The 24691-nt window shown below is 38.3% G+C and overlaps 4 protein-coding genes across 4 annotated transcripts; 2 read left to right on the top strand and 2 right to left on the bottom strand.

Annotated features, from left to right (window-relative positions):
- The first annotated feature begins 3509 nt into the window (after nt 1-3509).
- On the top strand, nt 3510-4765 carry LOC112191558. The gene has a single exon (XM_024330922.2). It carries the CDS (start codon nt 3608-3610, stop codon nt 4586-4588), a length of 981 nt encoding a protein of 326 aa, XP_024186690.1. The 5' UTR covers nt 3510-3607; the 3' UTR covers nt 4589-4765.
- A 272-nt stretch (nt 4766-5037) lies between these two features.
- Nucleotides 5038-11159, bottom strand: LOC112195439 (mitogen-activated protein kinase kinase kinase ANP1). The gene is made up of 17 exons (XM_024335878.2): nt 10720-11159; nt 10310-10351; nt 9583-9648; nt 9391-9501; nt 9236-9316; nt 9054-9131; nt 8827-8909; nt 8139-8220; nt 7962-8062; nt 7714-7753; nt 7535-7594; nt 7398-7447; nt 7097-7298; nt 6787-7023; nt 6223-6560; nt 6061-6128; nt 5038-5647 (listed from the first exon to the last, which is right to left on the bottom strand). Exons 1-17 carry the CDS (start codon nt 10990-10992, stop codon nt 5547-5549), a joined length of 2013 nt encoding a protein of 670 aa, XP_024191646.1. The 5' UTR covers nt 10993-11159; the 3' UTR covers nt 5038-5546.
- Nucleotides 11160-14035: 2876 nt separating this feature from the next.
- Nucleotides 14036-16350, bottom strand: LOC112193965 (putative UDP-glucuronate:xylan alpha-glucuronosyltransferase 5). The gene is made up of 2 exons (XM_024334230.1): nt 15549-16350; nt 14036-14922 (listed from the first exon to the last, which is right to left on the bottom strand). The coding sequence occupies exons 1-2, from the start codon at nt 16348-16350 to the stop codon at nt 14036-14038; spliced, it is 1689 nt and encodes a 562-aa protein (XP_024189998.1).
- A 3556-nt stretch (nt 16351-19906) lies between these two features.
- Nucleotides 19907-21103, top strand: LOC112195447 (cyclin-P3-1). The gene is made up of 2 exons (XM_024335882.2): nt 19907-20434; nt 20681-21103. The coding sequence occupies exons 1-2, from the start codon at nt 20031-20033 to the stop codon at nt 20874-20876; spliced, it is 600 nt and encodes a 199-aa protein (XP_024191650.1). The 5' UTR covers nt 19907-20030; the 3' UTR covers nt 20877-21103.
- The last annotated feature ends 3588 nt before the right edge of the window (nt 21104-24691 follow it).

The following is a 24691-nucleotide window of genomic DNA, read 5'->3' as shown; positions in this document are numbered from 1 at the left end:
CTACTTGACATTGTATATACGAACTCTTTCAAATATTACTCGCATCATTAGCTTAATAAACAAAGTCAGGGAAGCTCATTAACGAGGTCCAGGAAAGCTTGATGGAGAAAATTTCTAGATTGATTCAGCAGGCCCGTAAGGAAGGTATATATTACCGAGAGATGGAAGCATTTGAAGACTTGCCCAGAGATGTTTGTGAGTCCCTGTGATCACATAGCTTTGGGCGTTCTCAAACTAAAGAGTTTCTATCACTTTGTCCTTTTTTTTCTCTCTCTCTCTCTCCCTCTCTGTATATCTCTCTTTCCCTAATCTCAAGCTGTACCTATTACATGCATATATCTCTGTTTTGTTTCCATTATGATCTAATCTGCCAAGCAGGTTCGCATTCGAAACCAAATCATTGAAATGAAATATCATGATGGACTGCAAGAACTGCAAAATCTCGCCGAAAACGGAGAGTGCTATGAAACCGATGGGTCGTAGAAAGATTTTTCGAATTCAAAAAGTCCTCAAGATTCCCAAAATCATCTCTATCCCAAAGATGGTAACTGTGGAGAGAATTATCCCAGATGCATCTGCCGCCGAAAACCGTTTTTCTTTGTTACTGCAATCTCTTCGATATTTACCGCCTATATGAGTCTCATTTCTTTTGTGGAAAACCCGAACAATCTACTTGCTTTAGAATCAGAGATGATGGAAATGAAAGCAAAAGCTCATCTTAGAGCTATCTGCCATGAGGAGGCGGAGGATTCCGACAGCTGCCGCTGGTTTGCCAAGCTGCGGAGCCAATCCAAGCCTCCCACAACAACTATGCAAGAGAAGCTGGCGGCCAAGTCAGATTCAAAGCTTAATGGTTGCTTGGAGATTGAAATGGAAAAAGGGTTACACCTTTGGCGTTGAAAACATGTCTCCAGTGCCTTTTGAACAAGCAAGGGAGAAAAACGAGCTGTTTGGGAATATCAATTGCTGTTGCACACCTTATGATATGCTTTTGCTTTATTAGAGTATTAATATTTAGGTCAGGAAGTTGAAGTACCATGCATGTGTCATGCATGTTTTGTAATGAATATATGTATCAGACAATGTGGTACTCTTAATGAGATGTGTATTTTTCTTTAAAAAAAAAAAAAACTGCAAAATGTTTGGATACAAATAAATCTACTTAATGGCTTGGCCTCTTTGCTTGTCTCTTATATGAATAAGACTTGCTTTCTACTAAATAGTACTAAACCATTCAATCCTCATTGAGTTTTCGCTTCTTGCTTGCTGGGTCAATTTTTTGTTCTAGCACAACATCCGTGGATTCTGGGTCAATTGTTTGTTCTGGCACAACATCTGTGGGACTCTCCAAAGTGCCAGTTCTTTTGTTGGTCAGCAAAATCATACATAATAGTTTACCCCAATAGAGTTGACAGAAAAATCATGACTTGAACAATTCTAAATTTTTAAGCAACAATGAAGCACATCCAAAAAAGTTCAAAATCATCCATGAAAAAACAAAAGGCACAGATGAAAAGAACGCTTTTGGCGTCATATCTCAGCATAACCCAAAGTTGGTGCATTTTCCAATAGTAAAATACTAAAATGTCACCTCCTAACATTAGTGGCTGGATTCTCAAAAAAATGTTTATCTATTAGTGGCTGGATTCCTAGATTTGTTTCAACATTCAGGCCTTTCCCCTAAAATATTAAACTGACATGAACCCAGAAAAGATTACTTGGCAAAAAAAAAAATATATATATATATATATATATATATATATATATATACAGATCCTATCCAGAGCGGAGCTCTGCTTTGAAAATTAACGTGTGAAGTTTGAGTTTTGGGTGACTTTTCAGTCGCATATCCACATCTCGACCGTTCAGTTTTTAGGTACTAGTGTATAGATCGTCTCTGCAAATTTTCAGCTAAAATGATGATCGTTAAGGCATTGATAATTGCCTTAAAGCTAGTAAGGTTCAGGTTGACAAATTCAGTCCGTCCATTGGTTTAAGCGAGTTAGATACCTTAACGATCATCAATTTGGATGAAAATTTGCAGAGATGATCTATATACTAGTACCTAAAAACTGAACGGTCGAGATGTGGATATGCGACTGAAAAGTGACCCAAAACTCGAACTTCACACGTTAATTTCAAAGCGGAGCTCCGCTCTGAATTGGATATGTATATATATATATATATATATAGGATATTTAAAAGAAGGGCAAACAAGGAAATAAAGTGATTTATTTTTTTATGCAATAAATGATGAGTTTTATGTGTTAGTAAAATCCATAAGTCACTCACCGAACGAGAAAGGTAGAAATGGAAAACTTGGAGGAAAATATTGCTAGCATTCCTCCACAAGAAATGTCTCTTGAGCTTGTTCTTTTTAGTTTTGTCAAGTTCATTTCTTGATGTAACATGTCAACTTTTGACCTAAAGACTTTATTAAGAGGATAATTTTCACCTAAGTAGTAACTGAATAAGAAAATTATGTTCAACCATTCTTGGATGTAAATCTAACGGTGAAAAACAAATCATCATTTGTTATTCAATACATCCAACATTTGACATAGACCTCTTTGTAAGTAGACCTGTCAATGAACTAGATTTTGATCTGAATCCGTGGTTATTGAATGAGTTTGGATTGAAAATTTGATCCGTTGATCCAGTAATAGTCCACATCTGTTAATCCATTTATTTAACTGATCAAACACAGATCTAGGTTGATTCGATCCGTTAATGATCTGGTACGTTGTCATAATCATACAATCCATAAATAAAATATTTCACTTACCTTAGTGTATTATTCTAAGCAGTATTTTGGTTATTTTGATTCAGTATTAGGTAATATTCTTATTTTGTTTCAATGTTCTATGGAGTATCCTGATAATAAATTAATTTATTATTTAAAATTTAAGAATATTCATAATGATAACCGGATTGGACTAGTGGACCAGTTATCCGTTAATCCATTGGATACCGATTTGAATTGAGCTATTCATGACCGTCAATTTATCGGATCGGGTTTGGTTAAAATTTGTTGTTATTAAACGTACTTATTCGGATTTAGATCGATCCGCTCCAAATTCTGTCCATTTACAAGTATATTTGTAAGTAGAATGTCATGTTTTTAATTACAAGATAACTAAATATTGTGTGTAACTAAAAATAAATAAATAAAATATTCAAGTTCGGAGATTTTCACATATCAAATATTCACAAGAAATGAACCATTTTTGCTTTTGTGTAAATTGTATTTTTCTTTTTATTTATCTATTTGATTTTTTATATACTTTTTTCGTTTTTGAGGTAAATTTGATTTAATAAAGTTTACCGAAATAAAATGCGCAAAGTTTAGGGCACCACCGGGAAACTAAAGCCTATACCCATTAGGAAACCGACTATCCTAAACCGACTTTTTTTCTTTTTTTTCTTTTTTTATTTGTAAACTAAAGCCTAAACCGACTTGGAAACTTGAGCTTATTTCCCTCACCCGTTGGGATTAGCCCAGAACTCTTATAAATAGAGACTAAAAACCGTTCTTTCTCTCAAACCATTTTTCCTACTCTCAAACTAGTTTCTACCCTCATTTTCGTTCTCAGACTACTCCGAAAAGATGTCGATGACGACGATTGGTGTTGCAGGTAACATGGGTATTCCTGAACTCCGGCAAATTCTGAAAGAGCGATACAGAATTGCTAATAACATGAAAAGCTGCTCGGCTGAGATGAAAGAGACCAAGAACTCATCCTTGTTTGGATCCTTGGAGTACTCTCTCTCACAAAGACTGATCGACGAGAGTAAAGCTCTTATGCCGGAGCTGATCAATATTCTGGATAAGATGAACAACGATTATCATCAAAAGCCCACAAAAGCAACAAAGCAAAATTCCGGTGTGGATTTGAAGCTTGAGCGAGCTAAGAAGGTGAAGGAATCGCGTGATTACTCTTTCTTGTTATCAGAGACTTCAGAAGTTCCGAAGATTTCAAAAGCGTCACCACCAATGTCCATTCCTAAAGCTGATGGTAATGGGATCCCAAAGAAGAGTCATGATAAGGCGTCTTCTCTGAAACCAAAGAAGAGTGGTGATGATAACAACAAGTCCAAAGTCTCCTCGGCAAAGTCAGAGTCTGTTTCGAAAGATTCAGTTCTGGTTTCTGGTCCAGAGAGTTTTAAGTCTCGGCCTCGTGAGAACATGGTGACAAAGTCACAAGTTTCATCTACAAAGCAAACCTTGAACCCGAAACAAGCAGAGCTCTGTAACACAAAAGTGATGCCGAAAAAGGAAGGTCCTTGCCTGAAGAAAAAAATGATCAAGAAACGCCGAGTCGAAGAGGATTTGGGGGATGATGGCAATGTAGACTTTTCTTCACTAATCCAAGATATTATGGGGAGAAGAGGAAAGCGGCGATACAGGGATTATGGAGACGACGGCGATGATCGTGCTATGGTGTCTGGCTTTAATGATATTCTGAAAGAAGAGAGGAGGAGTGCAGAGATTGCGAGGAAGGAGGATGCAATAGAGGCTCTAAGGCTTGAGCAAGAAGCCAAAGAAGAGAGGTTGACCAAAGAAAAGAAGCAGAAGTTGAAGAATTAGATGTTAGGATTTGACTTCGTAGTGCAATTTGTAAGTTGCTTGTTATTGAAAACCAATTTGAATCTGAATGAATTTGTTTGTACAAATTTCCACTCCTTTTGCTTATTTCTCTCCAAAATTAGATTGTTTTGCTTAGATTTTGAATGGGTTTGGGTTGATTTTACAGTTGAGACTTGAGAGGTGTTCTTCGCTGACAAACATGTAGATTTATCAATCACAACTATGATTATAATTCAAGCATGTCCAAAGCACAGAAAATCCAAGTAAACAACTAGGTGGTCACTGAGGCTATCATAGTTCAGTCTACCATTTCCTGAAGAGCATCAGGCTTAATCATGGGGATTAGGATTTAGGACACAATTATGTACTAGATGCATAATGTTGATATCAGGTTGTTGATCGAGAAGTTATGAAAACAAAAAAGTACACTGTAATCAACTACTCACAAGTCGCAAAAATCAAAACTATATTCTGTAATCAAAATGCACATCAAAAGTGGGCATAAGTTTTATACTATACTGTGCCATAACACTGATCAAGCTTGATACATCGATAGTACAATTTCTATGGACTAGATACCAAGAACTCGGCCAAGACCCGGACATGTATAATACCCCACACATCAGAAACCACCGCCAATTCCAAAGAAAATGCTTTAAACAAGCCTGCTTACACTAGCTTGGCCTTTGGTAGAACATACAACGACACAATCATAGGTTGCACAATGAGAAATTGAATAGAATGCATGAGATGTTGCAGCGCCGCAGTTTCCTTGTGGAGCTACCATAGGTTGCACAATGGAAAATTGAATAGAATGCATGAGGTGTTGCAGCGCCGCAGTTTCCATGAGGAGCTAGCAAACCAGAGCACCAGGAATATATTTACCGGTATCACCAAAAGTCCAATTCTGATGAACTCCCGATGGAAAAGTACAACTAAGGTCTCCAGGACGTTTAGATCATTTGCCTGGAGATGCAAACCTTGTCCGCTCTCTCTGCCTATTTAAAGCTCGATCCTTTGGCGATGATGTTTTCCCTACACCTGCTTGGCGCATCATCTCTGCAAAACCAGTTTTCACAATCATCCATATGACTTAAACTGCTGATAAAGGATCTGTTCATCTATATGTTTGTATGCTTTGTGCATTTAGAATCTTAGATTGTTCAATACTAAACTTTGGACCTTCTAATGCACAGAAAAGTTACTTTGGACCTGCTATATTACTTTTATCGAGATATAATGATTCACAGGCACATCAAAGGCAAGCAAAAGCACATAAATTGCACTATTTGTGCCAACCTATAAAGCCTTGCTTTTTTTTTTTTTTTTTTTTGAAAAGGAACCCATAAAGCCTTGCTTAAACATAGATGGAACTTTGACTTGGACAGAAATAATGGACCAGCAAAGACAGGTTGCGACAAGAACTCCATATAATTGCAATTTCAAACCAGATGAATAGAAGAAAAATCTACCTCGCTTTCTCTCTAGCTCTTGATCAAGCTCTTCTTTCCACTTCCTTTGTCTCTCAGAGAAGCTCATACTGTGAGTGCTATAATATATCAGATAATTGAAAAGGGTGGAGAAAAAGGATAAAGAAAAGACAATCAACCTGCACTAACTAGTCATGAACTAACCTTGGGCTTCCTGGCTCTTGCTGAGCATCAACTCCAAGCCCTTTCCAATCAGTGTGAGGAGGTGACGACATGTCCTTTGAATTTTGATCACTTGCATTGCCAATATTTGATACACGCCTACCACTACTCCCAGGGCTTACAGTACTAAGTGCATCAGCTACTGCAGATGGAGTGCCAATTGGACTCCGTTTGGGTGATCTGCTTTTGGGAGGTAATTTCAAGTACTTTGAAGTAGTTTCATCAGGCGAGCTATCCATAAAACTTGGAGAGCACACTACATTCATGCTGTTGTAAAACTCTTCGTATAGAGGTGTTTGCAGTTTTTTCAGTTCTAGAGCCTGAGGTTGTGATCAAAAGTGCAGTTCAGAAAACCAAATGCATCAAACATGAACAAATTGCATAAACCCTTCATTTTAGCCTGCCATCATAATGTTGCCATGCATGAAAAAGGTAATGTAGTTTGGCTACCTAACTCCCCCAGAATGTCAAATATAATTAGAATCTCACTATAAGACGCATATCCATAACCTAGAAGACCAACTAAGTCAACTTTAACCAAAGTACCTTTTCATCCAAGAATGCAGTAATTTTTGATTCAGTAAGTTCATCATCATCCTCTGAAAGAGATGGTCCACAAGGAAATGAAAAATCTTTTTCACCCGCACCCATTGCTCCAGAGCAGCCAGCAGGAAAATCAGTTTGGTGGCTAGTATCCAGATCCATCCCATTTTGTTCGGTTTCTGAACTTCCATGAAGTTGGCACCTCATCTCATCAGTGGGCTCGCACATCGGGTTAAAGCTCTAAGATAACAGAATTGCATACAAGTGATTAGCTTATGAAATTCTTGAAACAAGAAGGCACTAAAGAGATTACCTTAAGTTCGTCGGGCATATAAGAAGAATTGAGGTTTACTTCACCGACCATGTCATCTTTGTCATCAATCTGACACATGTCATCATCACTGTCTCTTCCCCAAATGTGTGTACTTTCCAACACCTTGTCAGGATTTATGATTGAGCAGTGCAAACTACCCATATTACACATATCAGATGAATCTCGGCACGTTGACATCTCACTGCAATAAAATGACTACCACATCAAAAGCCTGTAAAAGAATCATAGAAAATATTGTCTAATCTTACAAGTTCAAAGAAAACACAAATACATTACTTACAAGGTCTGTAGGTTTGATGAATATGATGGAGCAGGGATCTCAGAATCTTCCTGATGGTAGCAAATTAAGAGTCACTTGAAAGCTTTAAATGGTGGAAGTAATCACAAAATTATGTAATTGAATTCACTCATACCAACCATGATAGAAGGACGCAAAACAGGATGAGAGTCCACAGGTTGCCCAGTCACAAATGGATGCTGCATGTGATTGGCAAAGTAGAAATGCAAGAACATGATAAGATATAAGGTTTGGCTTGAGACAATTTACAACATATATTACAGACAAAACTCCCAACACCAATGGAAACTTAAACTACCTGAAGCAACTCAGATGCCGTCGGCCTCAAATTTGGCTCCCTGGCATAGGACGAAGTTTAACATGAAATCAGAACTATTAATATATAAGCCATGTCCATCTCAATCTAAGACCTAAATCCATAAAGTTAAACAAACTCCAGACTTCTGTACATTCAGAAAATAGACGAGAAAGGATCCATGAAACATCTTATGTAGGAGATTTTGAATTCAAAATAATATAATTTAGAGAATACGAGTATTGGCATACTTTTGCAGACATTTTAACAAAAAGTCTTTCGCCTCAAAGGAAATATGCTCAGGGATTGGTGGATGAGACTTCGTTGTCCCTATATGGAAGAGAGCAGCAACCTAGAGAAACATCTCATCAGTGAAAAAAGCAGGAGAGAGAACTTTCTTAAAGCATTTAAAAATTTAGGACTATTACCTCTTGGTACTGTTCGCTCCAAGGAGGCTTTCCGGTGGCCATCTCGATCACAGTACATCCAACGCTCCATATATCAGCAGAGCTGAAGGAATTATTCTCATATATCAGTATTTGTTTCTTATCCAAGAACAATAGAATGTATGATGCAAAATTGTGATCAACAGTATCAGTGGAGGATCATGCATACAACTAGGAACATACTTAGGTGGTCATTACCATCTTCATCCAATAAAGACCAAGAAAAGTCTACTCAATGACATCCCTAAATCTGCTTATTTAAATATCCTTCAGGCAAACATTCTATTACAGGCTGGAATTTAGTGATCAAATTCTCTTTCATCTACCGCAAAAATAGAGAAATGCACAAACGTTTATACAGTCTGAAATCTTCTGAAATAGAGGAAAGATGCTTTAGCTAAAAAGCAGTGGCCTAGGAAGAATAGTATAAAAATTCAAATCTCATCAAGTCAAGAGTTCCAGAATGTGACTTTAGTTGTACTGCCTATCTTCTATTATTTTTCAGTTTTTACTTCTGTTGGAGGAAATGTCTTCCTTTACCTTATAATACAGTCTATTTTCGATCAAGAAACTCTCACTGGTATCCCAAAATGATAGAGAAATGGCATATCATGATCAAATAGAATGCCTGAAAAGAAGTAGATGGTACAGGGATAATAAGGGTTCTTACAAGCTATGACCAGTCTGACGAATAACTTCAGGAGCCATCCAGTATGGTGTGCCCTTCATAGACTTAGCCCCAGAGATGGTTGCCTACAATAATGCAACTTTTAATTATATACGACATTCATCGTACAAGTACTATGCCTAATAGATATCAATCAAATATATCTAGATAACAAAATAAAATAAAAAACGGCAGACATATAGTAGAAAATGATAAGGAAATGTACGTACCAGCTCCACGACCTGTTTCGATGCACCAAAATCTGCAAGCTTAATGCATCCTTTATTGTCAACAAGGATATTTGCTCCCTGAAAGTTTGTATGATATATATTAGCCACTTGCAGGAAAAAGATAAGGACGAGGTAAGAAACCTTCTTATACATTCATATGACTAGCACCAAAGGCGGAGTACCTTAATGTCCCTGTGCATTATCCCATTTTTGTGTAAATATTCTAGTCCCAACAACAGCTGCTTGGTGTATGTTCTCATTACCTGGCTCAAAGAAATTTGTATAGGTTTAGCATTCAATAAACCGACAAACAAAAATTTAATCTGCAAGAACTTACAGCCTCAGGGAAAGATCCAAATTTCCCCAAAAGTGATGATATAGATCCACCAGGGACAAACTCCAACAGAATGTTCAAGGTTTCCTCCTCCCTCACTGTACCCAAATACCTCTAAGAGAAACCAAACAAAGTACAAAGTCAGAAAAGTGATAAACTCAAGAGCTGAAATAGATACAAGATGGTCCTACTCACAACAATGTTTGGATGAGACAGATTCTTTAGAAGCTTCACTTCTTCCTCAAGCTCCTTGATGTGAGCCTACATATAGCATTAAAACATTAATCAGCAAACCAATACCATCTATAATTAATAAGATATTAATTGTCATATTTGTAAAATAGTCGGAATTTTCAGATGCCTAGATGAAAATAAACTCTGTGGTTGAGAAAATAAAGTGTACAAAGATTACTGAACCTGTGATTAAAGAAAGCAAACGAGATATAAGATATTGAGTCTGTAACCCACACACGTGTTGATACTCACAACCAGCACAAGTAACAAATGACATTAACAATCAAGGAATAAAGATAGCACAAGATGGGGCAAAATCAAATTCACAAAACAGTTGTCATAAACAACATGCACCTCAACTTCATTATACAAGGACCTGCTATAAAGGATAAATCTCCATTCACAATCACTTCCTATTGGCATCTCACCCACACAGCATCACACTAGCACTCTATCACACCTCAACGGTACTCGAGACTCACCCAATCCTGGGAAAACTTAACTTTTATAGCAAATATCGATCTGAAAACTAACATATGTGTTCTAGAATGTTTGGTCATATGTGCTTTAAACAAAGGGAGATGTGGATAGAAAGTCAATGTTGATCCTCAGTATCATAATCATCATAATAAATTACATATCACTGTCTGACTTAAGCCGTATAGCAAGACAAGAACCGAAATCACACCTGAGCTTTCTCCTTGGAAGCACTATTTACTGCGATAAGAACCTGCAAAAGAACCAAGAAACATATCAAAATCATATACCGAACCAAGTGCCTTACTGAACTAGTGAATTGAACTCCAGGAAAACCGGAAAACACATAGAAATAACAAAATTCACAAATCAAACTCAATAACCAAAATTGGGGGAAAAAATCAATAAGCCGAAGTTCATACACAGTATCAACAACTAAAAAAGGAACACTGCAGAATCAAAATCAACCGATTACCAAATCGAAACCTAGTTAAAGGCCAAAATTAACATCAAATTCAAAACAGCAGCAATCCAAACCCCTCAAAACCACACTCCATCACCAAAATCAAGCAAAATCAATTCGAATCCCTCAAGCAGAAGAAACCGAATTCGAAACCATACCTGTTTCACAGCGAGAAGCTCGCCGGAGCCGAGATTCATGCCCATGTAGACGCGGCCAAAGGCGCCGCAGCCGATCAACTCTCCTTTTCGCCATCGGATCGGAGGCGGCGCGGCGTCCTTGGGCGGCGGCGGAGGCGAGGGTTTGGAGAAGACTCTGGATTTTCGAATAGAGGAGGTGATCTTGTCGACTAGGGTTACCGGGGAGTCGTCGGTGTCCGGCGGCGGAGGTCGGAAGACGAGTGATCGGCGAACTGATCCGAAAATGTCTTGCATTGGCGTGGCTCTGAGAATTTGAGAGAGGAGGTGTGGGATTGCTGCTGCTGTTGCTATTGGAGGCTCATTTGGTCGGTGAAAGAGTGAGAGAGAGCGATTTGAGAGGGGAGGAGGGAAAAAGGTGGAGGAGTTTGTTTTTTGAAAATAGCGATAGAAATTAAAATAGAAAATGATTGGGGGAAACTAAATTATAGTGTTTTTCTTGCTTTTGGTGCGACCTTGTCCACTATGGTTAAAGCCAATTTTTATATTATTTGGCCTGTCTTATAACCTTTTTACATTGATTAAAGGGAAAATCGTCCAAACAGTGTCTGAACTTTTCCAGACTATTAATTTTCATACCTATACTTCAAAAAATATCAAAATAGTACCTGAGTATTTGAGCCCGACCCAATTTTCGTACCTAGTAACAGTAAAATCGTTAATGGAGTTAACTTTTGAAGGATATTTTCGTCATTTTACTATTCATCGTCTCCAACCTCTTCTTCTCCTCCACCGAAACCATCACCAACTAGGAGTAAGTAAACTGGAAAATTCACTGATTGCTCATACACAGACCAAGAACCTATAAAATTTGGCAAAGAGCCACAAAAGCTTTGATCTTGCATATACTATCTCTTCTTCTCCTCCATCCCATCATCGACAGCTCTCGGAAATCTACAACGCTGGCGTGCCGAGTCACCGCTTCGCAATCATGGTCTCGTAGCTCATATAATTGTTTCGCCTTTCTAGGCTTTCGATGCCGATTTTCAATTAAGTGATTCAATTTTTATTTTTGTTGGAGCTGTTAATTTTGTTTGATATAGATTCTGGGTAATCAGTTTGTGTGTATTGTGCTATTCCGAATTCAGAAATTTAGATGGTATGAGGAATTTGTTTGGGTCTGAATTGCTTGTTTCGGAATTGCAGTGAGAGAAAACTTGTGAGGAGCAAAGAAGGAATTTGCTGGGTAAACTGAAGATCATCTGAAGTCCTTCAAAGTGTTGTCAGATTATAGGGGAAGTTTTAGGTAATTTATGCCCTCTTAATCTTCTGCTTAGATTCAATCTTTTGTTTCTTGTCTCGGTTTTATGATTTGAGGAGCTTTGCTTATTGATTATTGAGTTGGTATTGTTTGTGAATGAAATCAATGAATCAGGGTAAAGTTTTGAGCTTTTACATATTCTTGTTTGTGGGTTACTGTCAATTTTGCAGATCTTGTGATACATCGGAATTGATCTGAATTTTGTTGGATTGAGTTTGAAGATCATTAATTGAAGGAAAGATTGGTAACCTTATTTGAGTTTCAATGTGGATGCTTTCATTTCGGGGTTTGTGATTCCATGTATTTGGGGATTACATGGCTCATAATTTTGGTACGGCATCGATTCCAACTTGTGTTCTCTGTTTTTATCCATTCCAGTTTTTGTTCAGAGACCATGAGAATCAAAAGCTTCTGCTTTTTTGTTCATGTCTTCCTGGTCTTCTTCTCTCTAATTGGTAACTTCTCAATCCTTTTTCTCCATGGATTTTTGTTGTTGAAGTGATTTGGCTTCTGGGTTTCAATTGTTTTGTGCTTGAATTGGGTGATTGTAGAACAGTGAATAGGTATGTGATTGAGTCTAGTGGAAAAGTTGGTTTCTTTTGGCAATTGGGTTTGCATATTTTAGTGGATTCTTGACTTCGATTGATTGATCACAATTTGTATTTGTATTGGTTAATTTGTGTTGAATAATATTCGGAGAATCGGGTCTGTGTATGTGTGTTTTGAGTGACCATCTGAAGTTATTTTTTTATATTTTTCTTTCATTACTGAAAGAGATTTTTGACTGCTAGGTTTGTGTTTTTTTAATTTGTTTCAGACTAATTAAAAAAATTCAGACCTTGTTTTGTTATTGATTTGATAGAATGGTAGTTTGGAAAAATATTTAATGCAGGTCTTCATTTTTTTTTATATGTATAAGCGATGGTATATGCAAGATCAAAGCTTTTGTGGCTCTTTGCCAAATTTTATAGGTTCTTGGTCTGTGTATGAGCAATCAGTGAATTTTCCAGTTTACTTACTCCTAGTTGGTGATGGTTTCGGTGGAGAAGAAGAAGAGGTTGGAGACGATGAATAGTAAAATGACGAAAATATCCTTCAAAAGTTAACTCCATTAACGATTTTACTGTTACTAGGTACGAAAATTGGGTCGGGCTCAAATACTCAGGTACCATTTTGATATTTTTTGAAGTATAGGTATGAAAATTAATAGTCTGGAAAAGTTCAGACACTGTTTGGACGATTTTCCCTTGATTAAAAAAGAAAAAAAATTCGGAAAGAATTGAATAATACTGACAAAAAATAGATTTTGACGATGAGAGATTAGATGAAGTTTTTTTTTTTTTTTTTTTAAACGGGTTTGGAACCCAGTCTAATCTGATTTGGAGGCTCACCCCACGCTCAATAATATTATAAGATATGTGAATGTGTAACTTGGCATGTATTACTGGTTCAATTAAATTTTTTTAAGTACATGATTAAATATCAAGACTCATTTCTCTTTGACTTTCTTGCTATTGAGTTCAATTGTACAAGTGATATTTAGGAACAAGGATAGCATCCGAAATCGTTCGTTCCATGCAAGGTATGTGAAATGCATGCCAAACTAAAGAGAGATTGCTTCCTTTATGCATTATTAATGTTCGGAAAAAGAAATGTTAATGTGACTTTTCTGAGACTTATCAAATCGAAAACTTTTTACGAAAAAGAATTTTGAATTTTTAACCCTCCCAAAGAATCGAGTCTATTAAGCTATGTATGAAAGTCGAAAAACAGCTAGAGAATCATATACTTTAAGATATGTTGCCCAAAGACATTTGGGTATACATATAATCGAATGGAAGATATTTCTACAAGCAGTTACACAGAACGGAACAATTTCTAATTGACTATAATTGAAATCTCACAAATTTTGCCATGCATGCAAACAAACAGAACTCAACAGTTAATTTTGTACAGCACGTACAGAGAAGCAACATATATAAAGCTGACCGAAGTACTATAGGCACCCTTTAATCAAGTCTAATGGTGCTGTCTAGGGTCTTTAATCTCAATTTTCCAGTGACCATCAACGAATCTAGCATTAGCTGCTCTATCTCTCCACGTCTTCAAACTCTTCTCCATCTTCTGTGTCAAACCACAATAAGGTTGCAGCTCCTTAGGCATGGCATCATAAATTTGCCACCATCTCCGGTGAGCTGAGTCACTCGCGAAAACTTGATGACTGTCTACATCCCAGTTACAATCATAATCTCTGTAACACATCCAGGGCTTCAGCCCTAAATAATGTACCGCATAAAGGTCATCGGCCATCACGTGTTTTTCGATACTCTTTCCCTCGAAAGTTTTCAATGCATTTAGCCACCAAGGGATTCTATGCCACCAAGTAAAGATTTCGTTGAGGAATCCCTGATCACCACCATTGTAAGGCTCGATTTTGAAGCTTTTTCGCATTAGGTATTCAAACATGCATTGAGATGGTTCCAAAACCATCAAGCCGGAGTTAAATAAGTGCTTGTGGTTCGCCGCAGCAGATAATTGTGGGTATGTGAAGAAGATGTCCATGTTTTCTAGGACTAGAAGGTCTGCATCGATGAAAATGACTTTGGAGTATTCAGTTAGTTGCCATACACGTAGTTTGCTGTAGTTCCACTCATTGTATGAACCCTTTTGGGAAAAGACGCTTCGGATTCGTTGGATTCGCCTGACATCCCATCCGGCGGCTTGTAGGCCGGCGATGGATGTGGGAGTGATGGAATCGTCAGCGAGGAGGACTAGGTCTTTGGTGGAGTTGGTTTGTATGATGCTTTGAGCCAAAGCTATTGCACCACAAACGTAGGCTTCTGAGGAGTGTAAGACTGTTACATAGGCATGTCTCGGTAGGTATTTGTACTTTGGTCTCCAAGCTTCTTTACCTGCCGAATGATCAAGTTGATTAAGAATTAATTGGTTAAAATTTGTGTAATTCAGTGTGTTCCTTGAGGTGGGAAGTGATACTGAACCATTAAAATTGATATTGAAAAATCTGATACTCAATTGCAAAATGTCGAAATGCATGACTCGAAATCACCAACCACTCAACTAGAAACCGAAAGAATATGAAACGACCAACGTACAATCTCCTAATTGTGGTTAAATATCACTACTTAACATGATAAAAATTTAATCAGGATTCCAAGTATTAAATCAAAACGAAGTCCGGATTCAAAGAGTTCAAATTTGAAAGTCTAATTAGTTCTGAAAAAAAAAATGATAATAATAAAATAAAATAAAATTTACTAAACTACTAATTACTAAATTATATAAAACTTAAGGGAATGCCAATGGTCCGACCCATATCAACAAACTAATCGATTGTCGATTTAGTGGTATTCCATTCACAAGTATATTCAAATTTCACTTTCTTCAGGATTAAAAAAAAATGGTTTTAACCTGCCACTCTGCAAGTAGTGAAATAAAAAAGTACACATTCTCTTCTAATTAAAGGTTTAAAAGCAATATGATAACCAAGATAACGCATGGATCGGATAATTACCTGCTCGTGCATAACCAGAGGCAAGTTCACACGACCCAAAAGGCATAAGCACCTTCTGCTTCAGCCTCCCAATCTCAGGCTTATAAACCCTATAATTCCCTTGACGCATCACTAAGTCATCACATCTGAAAATCTCCACCATGGGCCCACAAGATCCGATGAACACAACGTACACCGTCCGATGAGGAGCACCATAATCAGGGTCCATCCACCCTATCCTCACCGCCATATTGGCCACCACCAAATTCACTTGTAACCTAAACACATCCCTAACCCCTTCCTTCTTACCACTCCCAATATTAGTCCCACATGGGACCTTGGCCAGTATCACATCGATGCCCTTGTAATCCTCAAACTTCGGCATGGGGATTTCCGGACACTTTGGGCGGCCCCATCTCTCGTCTTCGTCTATCCAATCGGGGAAAAAATCCTCCCACTTCCGATCAGCAGCAACTCTATCGAATCTCACAGGAACCGGGTCTATACCTTCTAATCCATTCATTAGCTGTGTGTGGTCGTGGTCTACGTTGACCAACCCGATCTTCATCTTCCTTCTACCCAATTTCTTGAAGACGGCCTTGATCACGTTAACGGCGTTATCGTTGTGATTCTTGACCGGTTGCTGCTGCTGCTGCTGCTGCCGACGAACAACGACGAAATTTACGAAGTTGGAGTTGATAACATTGAGTCTGAAAGATGAAACGAGGAGTACCAGGAATAAAGAGAAGATTAAGGCGTAGAGAAAGGCATGCTGGTATTTGGAAGAAGAAGAGGGGGAGGAGGAGGCGAGCTTCGAAGCCATCTGATCACATGGGGTAGTCATCTGGAATGGGGTTTTTGTTGGTATGATTTGTAGAGAGTACAGAGAATCAGTGAGGGAGAGCCTTAAAGAAGGGGCATTCAATGTTGTAATGTGCACTAGGGTTTAATAGGAAGGTTTGTTTGACTGTCATGTACGTACGTTTGTCATTCTAAGTTAGGGAATACGTCTCATGGCAGATATGGTGTCCATATGCCCCCCAAGAGCAGGTGATCGAGATTCCATATATACTTTGAGTCTTTGACCATGAGACTTATGCAATTCCCTTTTCTTTTCTTTTTTTTCTTTTTTTAAGGATTTAGAGTTTTCTTTAACGTGTTACATAGATGGTACGATGGTCTAATAGTAGGCCCTATATTCGATGTGATAAATTCTTATTAGGCCTTTATATTCACTGTGATAGATTTCTATTAGGCCACTGTACGTGCTATCACTGCTATGTAACCTTGCATAATTTTTATTATTTTATCATTGATACAAAATGAGATAAAATCCTAGTTTATCGGAAACATTTAAAAGTTTAGATTCTTTGTTCAATATCGAGGTAAGTAGATGATTAAAACCTGGGGATACCAAGGACTAAAATTTAAAAGGGAGGCCTCCGATTTTCTTGGAGCGACCTCAGTAAACGAAACTTAGGGTTTTGTGTTACTGGCGGTGGTGAAGCTTCGCTCCCCGGACCAGGCAAGGCTGCAGCGCGCTCTTTGGGTGGTGTGCGACAACGGTACGGGGACAGCGCGGGTCGGAAGGCAGATCTGTTGAGACGGCTTCTGGGCTCGTTTCAAGTTTTGGTTCGACGGCAACGTATTGTTTCCGGGTTGTTCCAATTTAGGGGTCCTCTGAGTTGGTGCAGATCGGTATCTGAGAAGTCGACCGAGGTGGTGTTATGGTATAGTCGAGTGATTTCAAGAGCAGGTGCAGGCTCTCAGTCGGCAACGACGGTAACAGGGCTCCGTTGATCTTTTTTTTGCTTGCGGTGTTTGTTCCGAGTCTGGTCCCGTTGCTGCTTTCCTAGATTGGCGATGGTGGAGGACCAGGACCGACTGCTAAACTGGTGACCGGAGGCTGTCTTCTCGGCGGCTCATTGCAGGTGGGTCTGGTGAAGGGAGGTGGATGAGATGGGCTTTGGCTATTTGGGCCTCCACCTGCCTGGGTCGCTGTTTGTGGCGTGGCTGGGCTAGCCCATCTCTCTTTTTTGCCTTTGCTGGATCATGTCTGTTTGTGGGCCTTGGGGAGCAGCATAGTGTTTCTTTTGTTTTTCACTTGAATAATTGAGCTCGGCTCGGCTTCTTCCCTTTTTGGTCCTTGATCGTTGTTGTATGCTGACTGATGAGTGGCGATGTACACCATATAGGTATTAGGCGTCAATGCTTGTCATGTCGGTTGCTCTGATTCAGGGCTAGATAGGTGTAGGGGTTTTTAATTTTTGCTTTTGTTTTTAAGTTTGCTTTTTTCTTTGGTAGCTCTACTCTCGCAGGCTGCTTTGTGCATTGTGATGTAATATGAGGGATTTTCGAATTCCTCTAACTTGATCGAGAGAGGTCGTTATTATTTTTTTTTTGAAAAAAAGGGCTGGTGCGGCTGCCCTCAAGCCTTGATTAATGAAACTGTTGAATACAAGGGGAGGGGGACATTGAGCTTAAACCCCTTATTACAATAAGAATACAAAGAGGTCGTTATTATTAATGGAACCTGATCCCATTTCCCTCAACAACAAAAAAAAGGTAAGTAGATGATTGATAGAACAAATTTTTTTGATGAATTTCAAAATGACATGCACAATAAATTGTTTTCAACCGGTCAAATGAATCTCTATTCATTTAATTGGAGTCTCTATTCTAATTCCTTTCCATTTTTATTCATTATAATGTTAATGGAGTTAAAGCAAATAGATTCTAGCTCTACATGTAGGGTATGGATTTATACAATTTTTGACACTTTTTATAGACCATTGGATTTTAAATCTTTTAATGGCTAAGATGAATTGTGTGAATGATGTCAACATATCAGAAAATGACGGGGCATATTACGTGACATCAATTTAATTTCACAATAACGAAATTGGATATGAGGCATCGCTCATGGACAAACCTCCTACTGATGAATATAACATGCCGCCTTTTTTTTCCTTTTTTCTTCGTGAAATCTTAAAATGACAAAAGAAAATAATTACCTACCTAATATTGAGAGTATATACATTCCACATGGAAAAAATAGGACCTTGCTAGTGGGTTTATAAAGGTTTTGGCCACTTCATCCATAGCCAATTGGTTTTAGATGTGAACCCCAAATTACTTTATCATAGTATCAGAGCGGGTTATTCCACGTGTGCATGCCTCACGGCCACACGAGCTCCACATCACCTAAAGTTGTCCATGTAAATGGCTTGAAAATTCACCACACGTGCGGTGCGGGGGCTTGTTGAGAGTATATACATCCCACATGAGAAAATGAGACCTTGCTAGTGGGTGTATAAGGGTTTAGGTCACTCCACCGATACCCAATTGGTTTTGAATGTAAACCACAGATTACTTTATCACCTAATTAGGTTATTTGTAATTACACTATTACCTTAATCAGGTAGATACTTTCAATTTTTGGCGATGAGGTTATACTGTTCATCCATCTACAGCGTATCAAAACGCTTGCCACATAAATGGCATGTTTGGCATAGAATGGCATCCAAGTTATTATACCAAGATTCAATCATATACCAACGACTGATAACAAATATACGGTGAGATACTTGCCAACTATTCTTATATGTACCTAGCTAGCTACCTCAATTTAGGAAATCATTTATTATGTATTGTGTTGGAGAGGAAAGATCTAACATTGGAAAAGTAACAAATAAAATATAACTTATAAGTGGGTGACTCTTACCCAATTGTACTGAGGGCTTTTTGTAATTAAAACCCAACACCTAACAGGTGGTTAAGTTGGGACAGTACCCGTACAATTGTGAGTCACGGGCCACGCTTATCGCTGTTTAACATATTGCATTAGTTATATATATATATATATATATATATAAAAGTTATGAAGTGTCATGATACAAAATGCTTGCATGTCACAAAATAAGTTATAATCGTCGATCTTCTATGGAAAAGGAGTACTCCAAATGGTCCAAAAACTTCAACTCAAGCGGCCTTTAGCTGTGGGCCGGTAAACAATTAGATCATAAGTTCGGGAGTCTCATATATATATAATGGCCGAGGAACAACTCCATGCAAACTCCCTCTCAAAAATCTTATTCCCAGATAGAAGATGTAAGGGCAAGATATTTTCTTATTCTTAGTTTAAAGGTGACTTCAATTATATCTGAGGTATAAATACCCCAAAAAGATTGAAAGAACATGCACAAGAGCATACAGGTATCTTTGTCACATCTCTCAGAGTGAAAAAAGAATATTCAGGTTTCCGTAATGTTAAAAGTGAAAGGTCATATTAATTTTTCGGCCACTTTATTCTCCACAGTGCTGAAGATATATACCATAGTTTATGTTATAATTATACTTTACCAACGTTTCGGACAAAGTATATATATATATCTGTCAGAACTAAAGCTAGCTGGCAATGCATCAAAAACAAGATTGGTCTGTAAGCACATATCTGTTGCACTCCAACTAAATTTCCGATTGGTTTTGTTTTGCAGCTTGAACATGAGATCTGCAGGGGCACTGGATAGCATGGCTGTACTCTCGGAGACTTTCTCATCTTTGGGGTTGGAGGAATCTGCTGCAGGACAGTCAGGAAAACCACGAGTTTTATCGGTCCTCTCTTCAATTCTGGAGGGATCAGTTCGAAAGAATGAGAGATTAGTAAGGCAATCAAAGATGAAGGACGTCATTACAATGTTCCATGCCTCAGAAGTTCCTGCCTTAAGCATTAGAAAGTATATTGAGCGTATCTTCAAGTACTCAAGCTGCAGCAACTCTTGCTTTGTTGTTGCATACATATACATCGAAAGATTTCTACAACGTACTGGGACTTGTCTCACTTCTCTCAACGTTCACCGGCTTTTAATCACCAGCATTCTGATTGCTGCAAAATTTATGGATGACGAGTAAGTACCTATACTATTGTTTGGTGCTTGTTATATGATTCTGAGCCATCGAGTTTCGACAATAAAGACAGCATATCTGTGTATCACAGGCCTATAGTTGTTGCAGCATAAGTTGCGTGCTCATTTTGTTTGCGCTTTTTGTATGTTTCCCATGGCGAATCAAAATCCACATGACGAAATGTGTATATAGTAAATTCATGCTCATTTTGTGTGTGTTGTGAATTACATTTTATGTGATTATTGCAGTTGTTATAGCAATGGATACTATGCCAAAGTGGGAGGAGTGAGCACAGCAGAGATGAACAACATGGAGATGGCATTCTTGCTGAGTTTGGATTTCAAACTCTATGTCACCACAGAGATGTTTGGGAAGTATTGTCAGCAACTGGAAGATGTGGGAAGGTACCGAAGACATGGGCACTTTTTAAGGTTAAGACAATAACAAGTAACAACTGATAGAATCACAATAAAAGGTGATAAATGGTACTTCAAAAGTGTGACTATTTAACGTTATTAGAAGGACATAGATTGCATGTATCAATAATTATAACCCATTAAAAAGAGATTGTACTAATATATATTAGTACATATAGCTTGTTGAATTATCATAAAATGGTTTTATGTGTATTGAATCATTAAAATTTTATACTTTCTAAATCATATATTTTAGGATAACTTTTTTTTAATTATTTAGCTCTTTACTTGGTGGGAGTTGATGATGTAGTTTGGAATCATGTACCTAGCTGTAGTTCTAGTAATGAGGATGAATGGTATATTAAAATTGAAGAAATTTCATAACATTGTTCAACATTCATGTTGAATACTGAAAACCGTTGAATTAACGGTTAACCAAAACGTAGATTAACAAAAAGTTAAATCGGACAATCTACGCACAACTATCATTAAGCCTAAGCCTTCTCTTATTTATAAACCATAAAACCATAATCTCATACAATTGTACGTCTAAGCGCTTGATTCTTCTAAGACATGAGATCTCTTAATCGCTATTTTGATCCATGTTGCTACAAAATTTACGGAACATGAGAACGTGCACATAATATTGTTGCTTGTTCTAAATCCAAAGCCATCATGTTTCAATAAAAAAGAAAGCAAAAGCTTATTTCTCAACTGCTTAGAAATGTGTGTGAAACACAATTTTCTCGCTCATTTAGCAATGCATGTCAAGTTTTTTTTTTTTTTTTTTCTTTCTTATCATTTTAAAAGAGGATCAAAAGGTTTCACTCATTCCCCATGGTGACTCGAATCCATGACTTCGTACATAGGTAGTGGGTGGTCTAACCACTGAGCTAACACGACTTCGTCCAATGCATGTCAAGTTGTCAAGTTGCAGAATAATATTGTTGCTTTATTATAATTCCGAGCCACGTACCAAGCTTTAACCAGAACCAAGTAGGTCTATCTTCTGCTCGAAACAGTTGCAAAGTACTATTTTCATGCTGATTTGGTTTGTCTCTGTTAATTACTTTCATTTGACAGCAGATGTTATAGGATTGCCCACTTTACAAAGGTTGGAGGACTGAGGGTTGCACGCTATTAAAATAGACAGAGATCGAGATATACAGATTTTTTTCAGTAAATGGGTAGTTTCTGCAGCTTGAGATTGAATTAAGGTGTTGGAGGATGCCGAATTATTCACTCGATGATGACAATAGCATATGCTGCAAACTCGGCTAGTTTGTCCCTGCGCCTACACAGAGTAAACATGCTACATGATTGTTTCCTATGAATTCACTAAAGGGTTTGAATAAAGTGTTGTCAAGCACACCCAGAATAGTGGCTGACGATTGTATATATATTGATGAATAACTTACAAAGTACAATTGTATTAGGAGTGAGACTCTACCTATAGGAAAGATAAACATAACCTATCTACTTGTACGTCTAGGATAAGAGAGAATAATTACAATGATGAATATCATGCAACAGAAGATAAGCCATGCAGCTTGATCAATTGATGATTGGTTTATCACTCCCCCGCAAGCTGAGTGGTCTAGGTAGAACGGGAAGCTTGGAGACAAGAAAATGAAATCTGGATGAGGACAGACCTTTTGTAAAGATGTCCGCTACCTGATTTGTAGTAGAAACAAACAAGTCTTGAAGTTTCTTATTGACAACTTTTTCCCGAACATAATGGTAATCAACCTCAACATGCTTTGTGCGAGCATGAAAGACGGGATTCGAAGCTATAGCAATTGCGGAGAGATTATCACACCAAATAGTAGGACACTGGAGGAATAAACTAAGATCATAGAACATGGAACGAAGCCATGAAATCTCAGCTGCAGTAAATGCTAGTTGACGGTACTCTGCTTCGGCACTCGATCGAGAAACAGTTTTATGAGTCTTTGAACTCCATGAAATCAAATTCGGACCCAAATAGACACAATAACCACCTGCAGATTGGCGATTATCGGGATCACTGGCATAATCTGTATCAGAGTAGGCACTAATGAATAGGGAACCAGGTTGATTAATGGAGTACTTCAAATAACGAAGAATGCGTTTCACAGCCGCCCAATGAACAGTGGTTGGGCAATGCATGAACTTACAAACTTGATTCACCGAGTAGGAAATGTCAGGGCGGGTTAAAGTAAGATACTGGAGAGCACCCACAACACATCGATATTCACTAGGATCAGAGAGCTTTTCACCATCATAAAGGCTCAGTTTTTGTCCAGAAGGAGCTGGAGTTGTACAAGGTTTGACTTCATGCATATTTGTGCGACGAAGCAAATCAACAATGTATTTCTTTTGGGTCAAATATAGAACAGGTCCATCATATGAAGCTTCAACACCAAGAAAATAGTGAATAGAACCAAGATCCTTCATTGAGAACATCGTCCCCAAATCAGTAATAAGCTTGAACAAGTGAGTTGTGCTATTACCTGTGATGAGGATATCGTCCACATAAATTAAGAGAATGAGGAAGACACCAGCATTACTATAAGTGAACATAGAATAGTCAGAACGTGATTCTTGAAAACCCAAGCACTCTATGTAATCCGCAAAGCACTGGAACCAAGCCCGTGGAGCTTGTTTGAGACCATAAAGTGACCGTCGGAGTTTGCAGACGTGATGTGGAAACTGAGGATCAGTGAAGCCTACCGGTTGCCGCATATAATCCTCATCACTGAGATGACCATGAAGAAAGGCATTGTGCACATCCAATTGACGAACATGCCAACGATTACTGACAGCCAAAGCAAGAATTAATCGGGTGGTGGAATGTTTAACCACTGGGGAAAAGGTCTCAGAGAAATCAATGCCCTCTTGTTGGTGAAAGCCGTTGGCGACAAGTCTTGCCTTATATCGTTCAATGGAACCATCTGCTTTCTTTTTTATCTTGAAGATCCACTTGTTGGGAAGGACATTCATGAAAGGACTGGGTGGAACAAGTTCCCATGTTTTGTTCTGTTGTAAGGCTCCAAATTCCTCTTGCATTGCAGTGCTCCAAGAGGCATGTGTAACTGCTTTCCGAAAGGATGTAGGCTCTTTCAAGTCATTAGTTAAGGAAGAGTGGAGAGCATATTTGGGATTGGGCTTCTTAATGCCATCCTTTAGCCGAGTAACCATGGAATGGGAAGGAGGAGCAGCTTGTGTGGCATGGAAGTTCTTAGCAGGTTCCAAAAGTTGTAATGATTCTGAATGTGATAGTATAGGTGTACTAGGGAGTGACACAATAGAGGTAGTGTTGGATAAGGAGACTGGGCTAGGGGACGTGGCTGTTAAGGAAGAGTTAGATGGGATTAATTGTGGGCAAGAGTTTTCTGGTGGAGGTTGACTAGATGAAGGAAGAGGCGGTGAGATACTTGAAGGGGGAGACAAAGATGATGTAATCAAAGGTGGAGAGAATTGTGGGTTTGTGGTGGACGTGGACTAGATGAAGGAACAGATGAAGGTGGTAGACTGGAAGTAGGAGACGAAGAGTGTGAACTAAAATAGGAGATAATTATGGGATTTGTGATAGACCTTGATTTGAGGAAGGGAGTAGTGTAGTTGAAGTAGGAATAGTTAATGGAAAGAAAATAGGAAGAGAATATTCAGTACCTTGTGATGAAGAGGCGCTGGTGGAAGAAGTAATAACAGTCTCTGCAAAGGGAAAACAATCTTCATCGAAAAGCACATGTTAAGCAGCGACAAGCGTGGCCCGTGGCCCACCATTGTACCGATACTGTCACAACTTAACCACCCGATAGGTGTTGGGTTTTAATCACAAAAGGTCTCAGTACAATTGGG

This window comes from Rosa chinensis, chromosome 3 (assembly GCF_002994745.2).
Source record: "Rosa chinensis cultivar Old Blush chromosome 3, RchiOBHm-V2, whole genome shotgun sequence".
Classification (NCBI taxonomy): Eukaryota; Viridiplantae; Streptophyta; class Magnoliopsida; order Rosales; family Rosaceae; genus Rosa; species Rosa chinensis.
The sequence above is the reverse complement of the archived record's forward strand: the minus strand, read 5'-3'. Positions and strand labels throughout refer to the sequence as shown.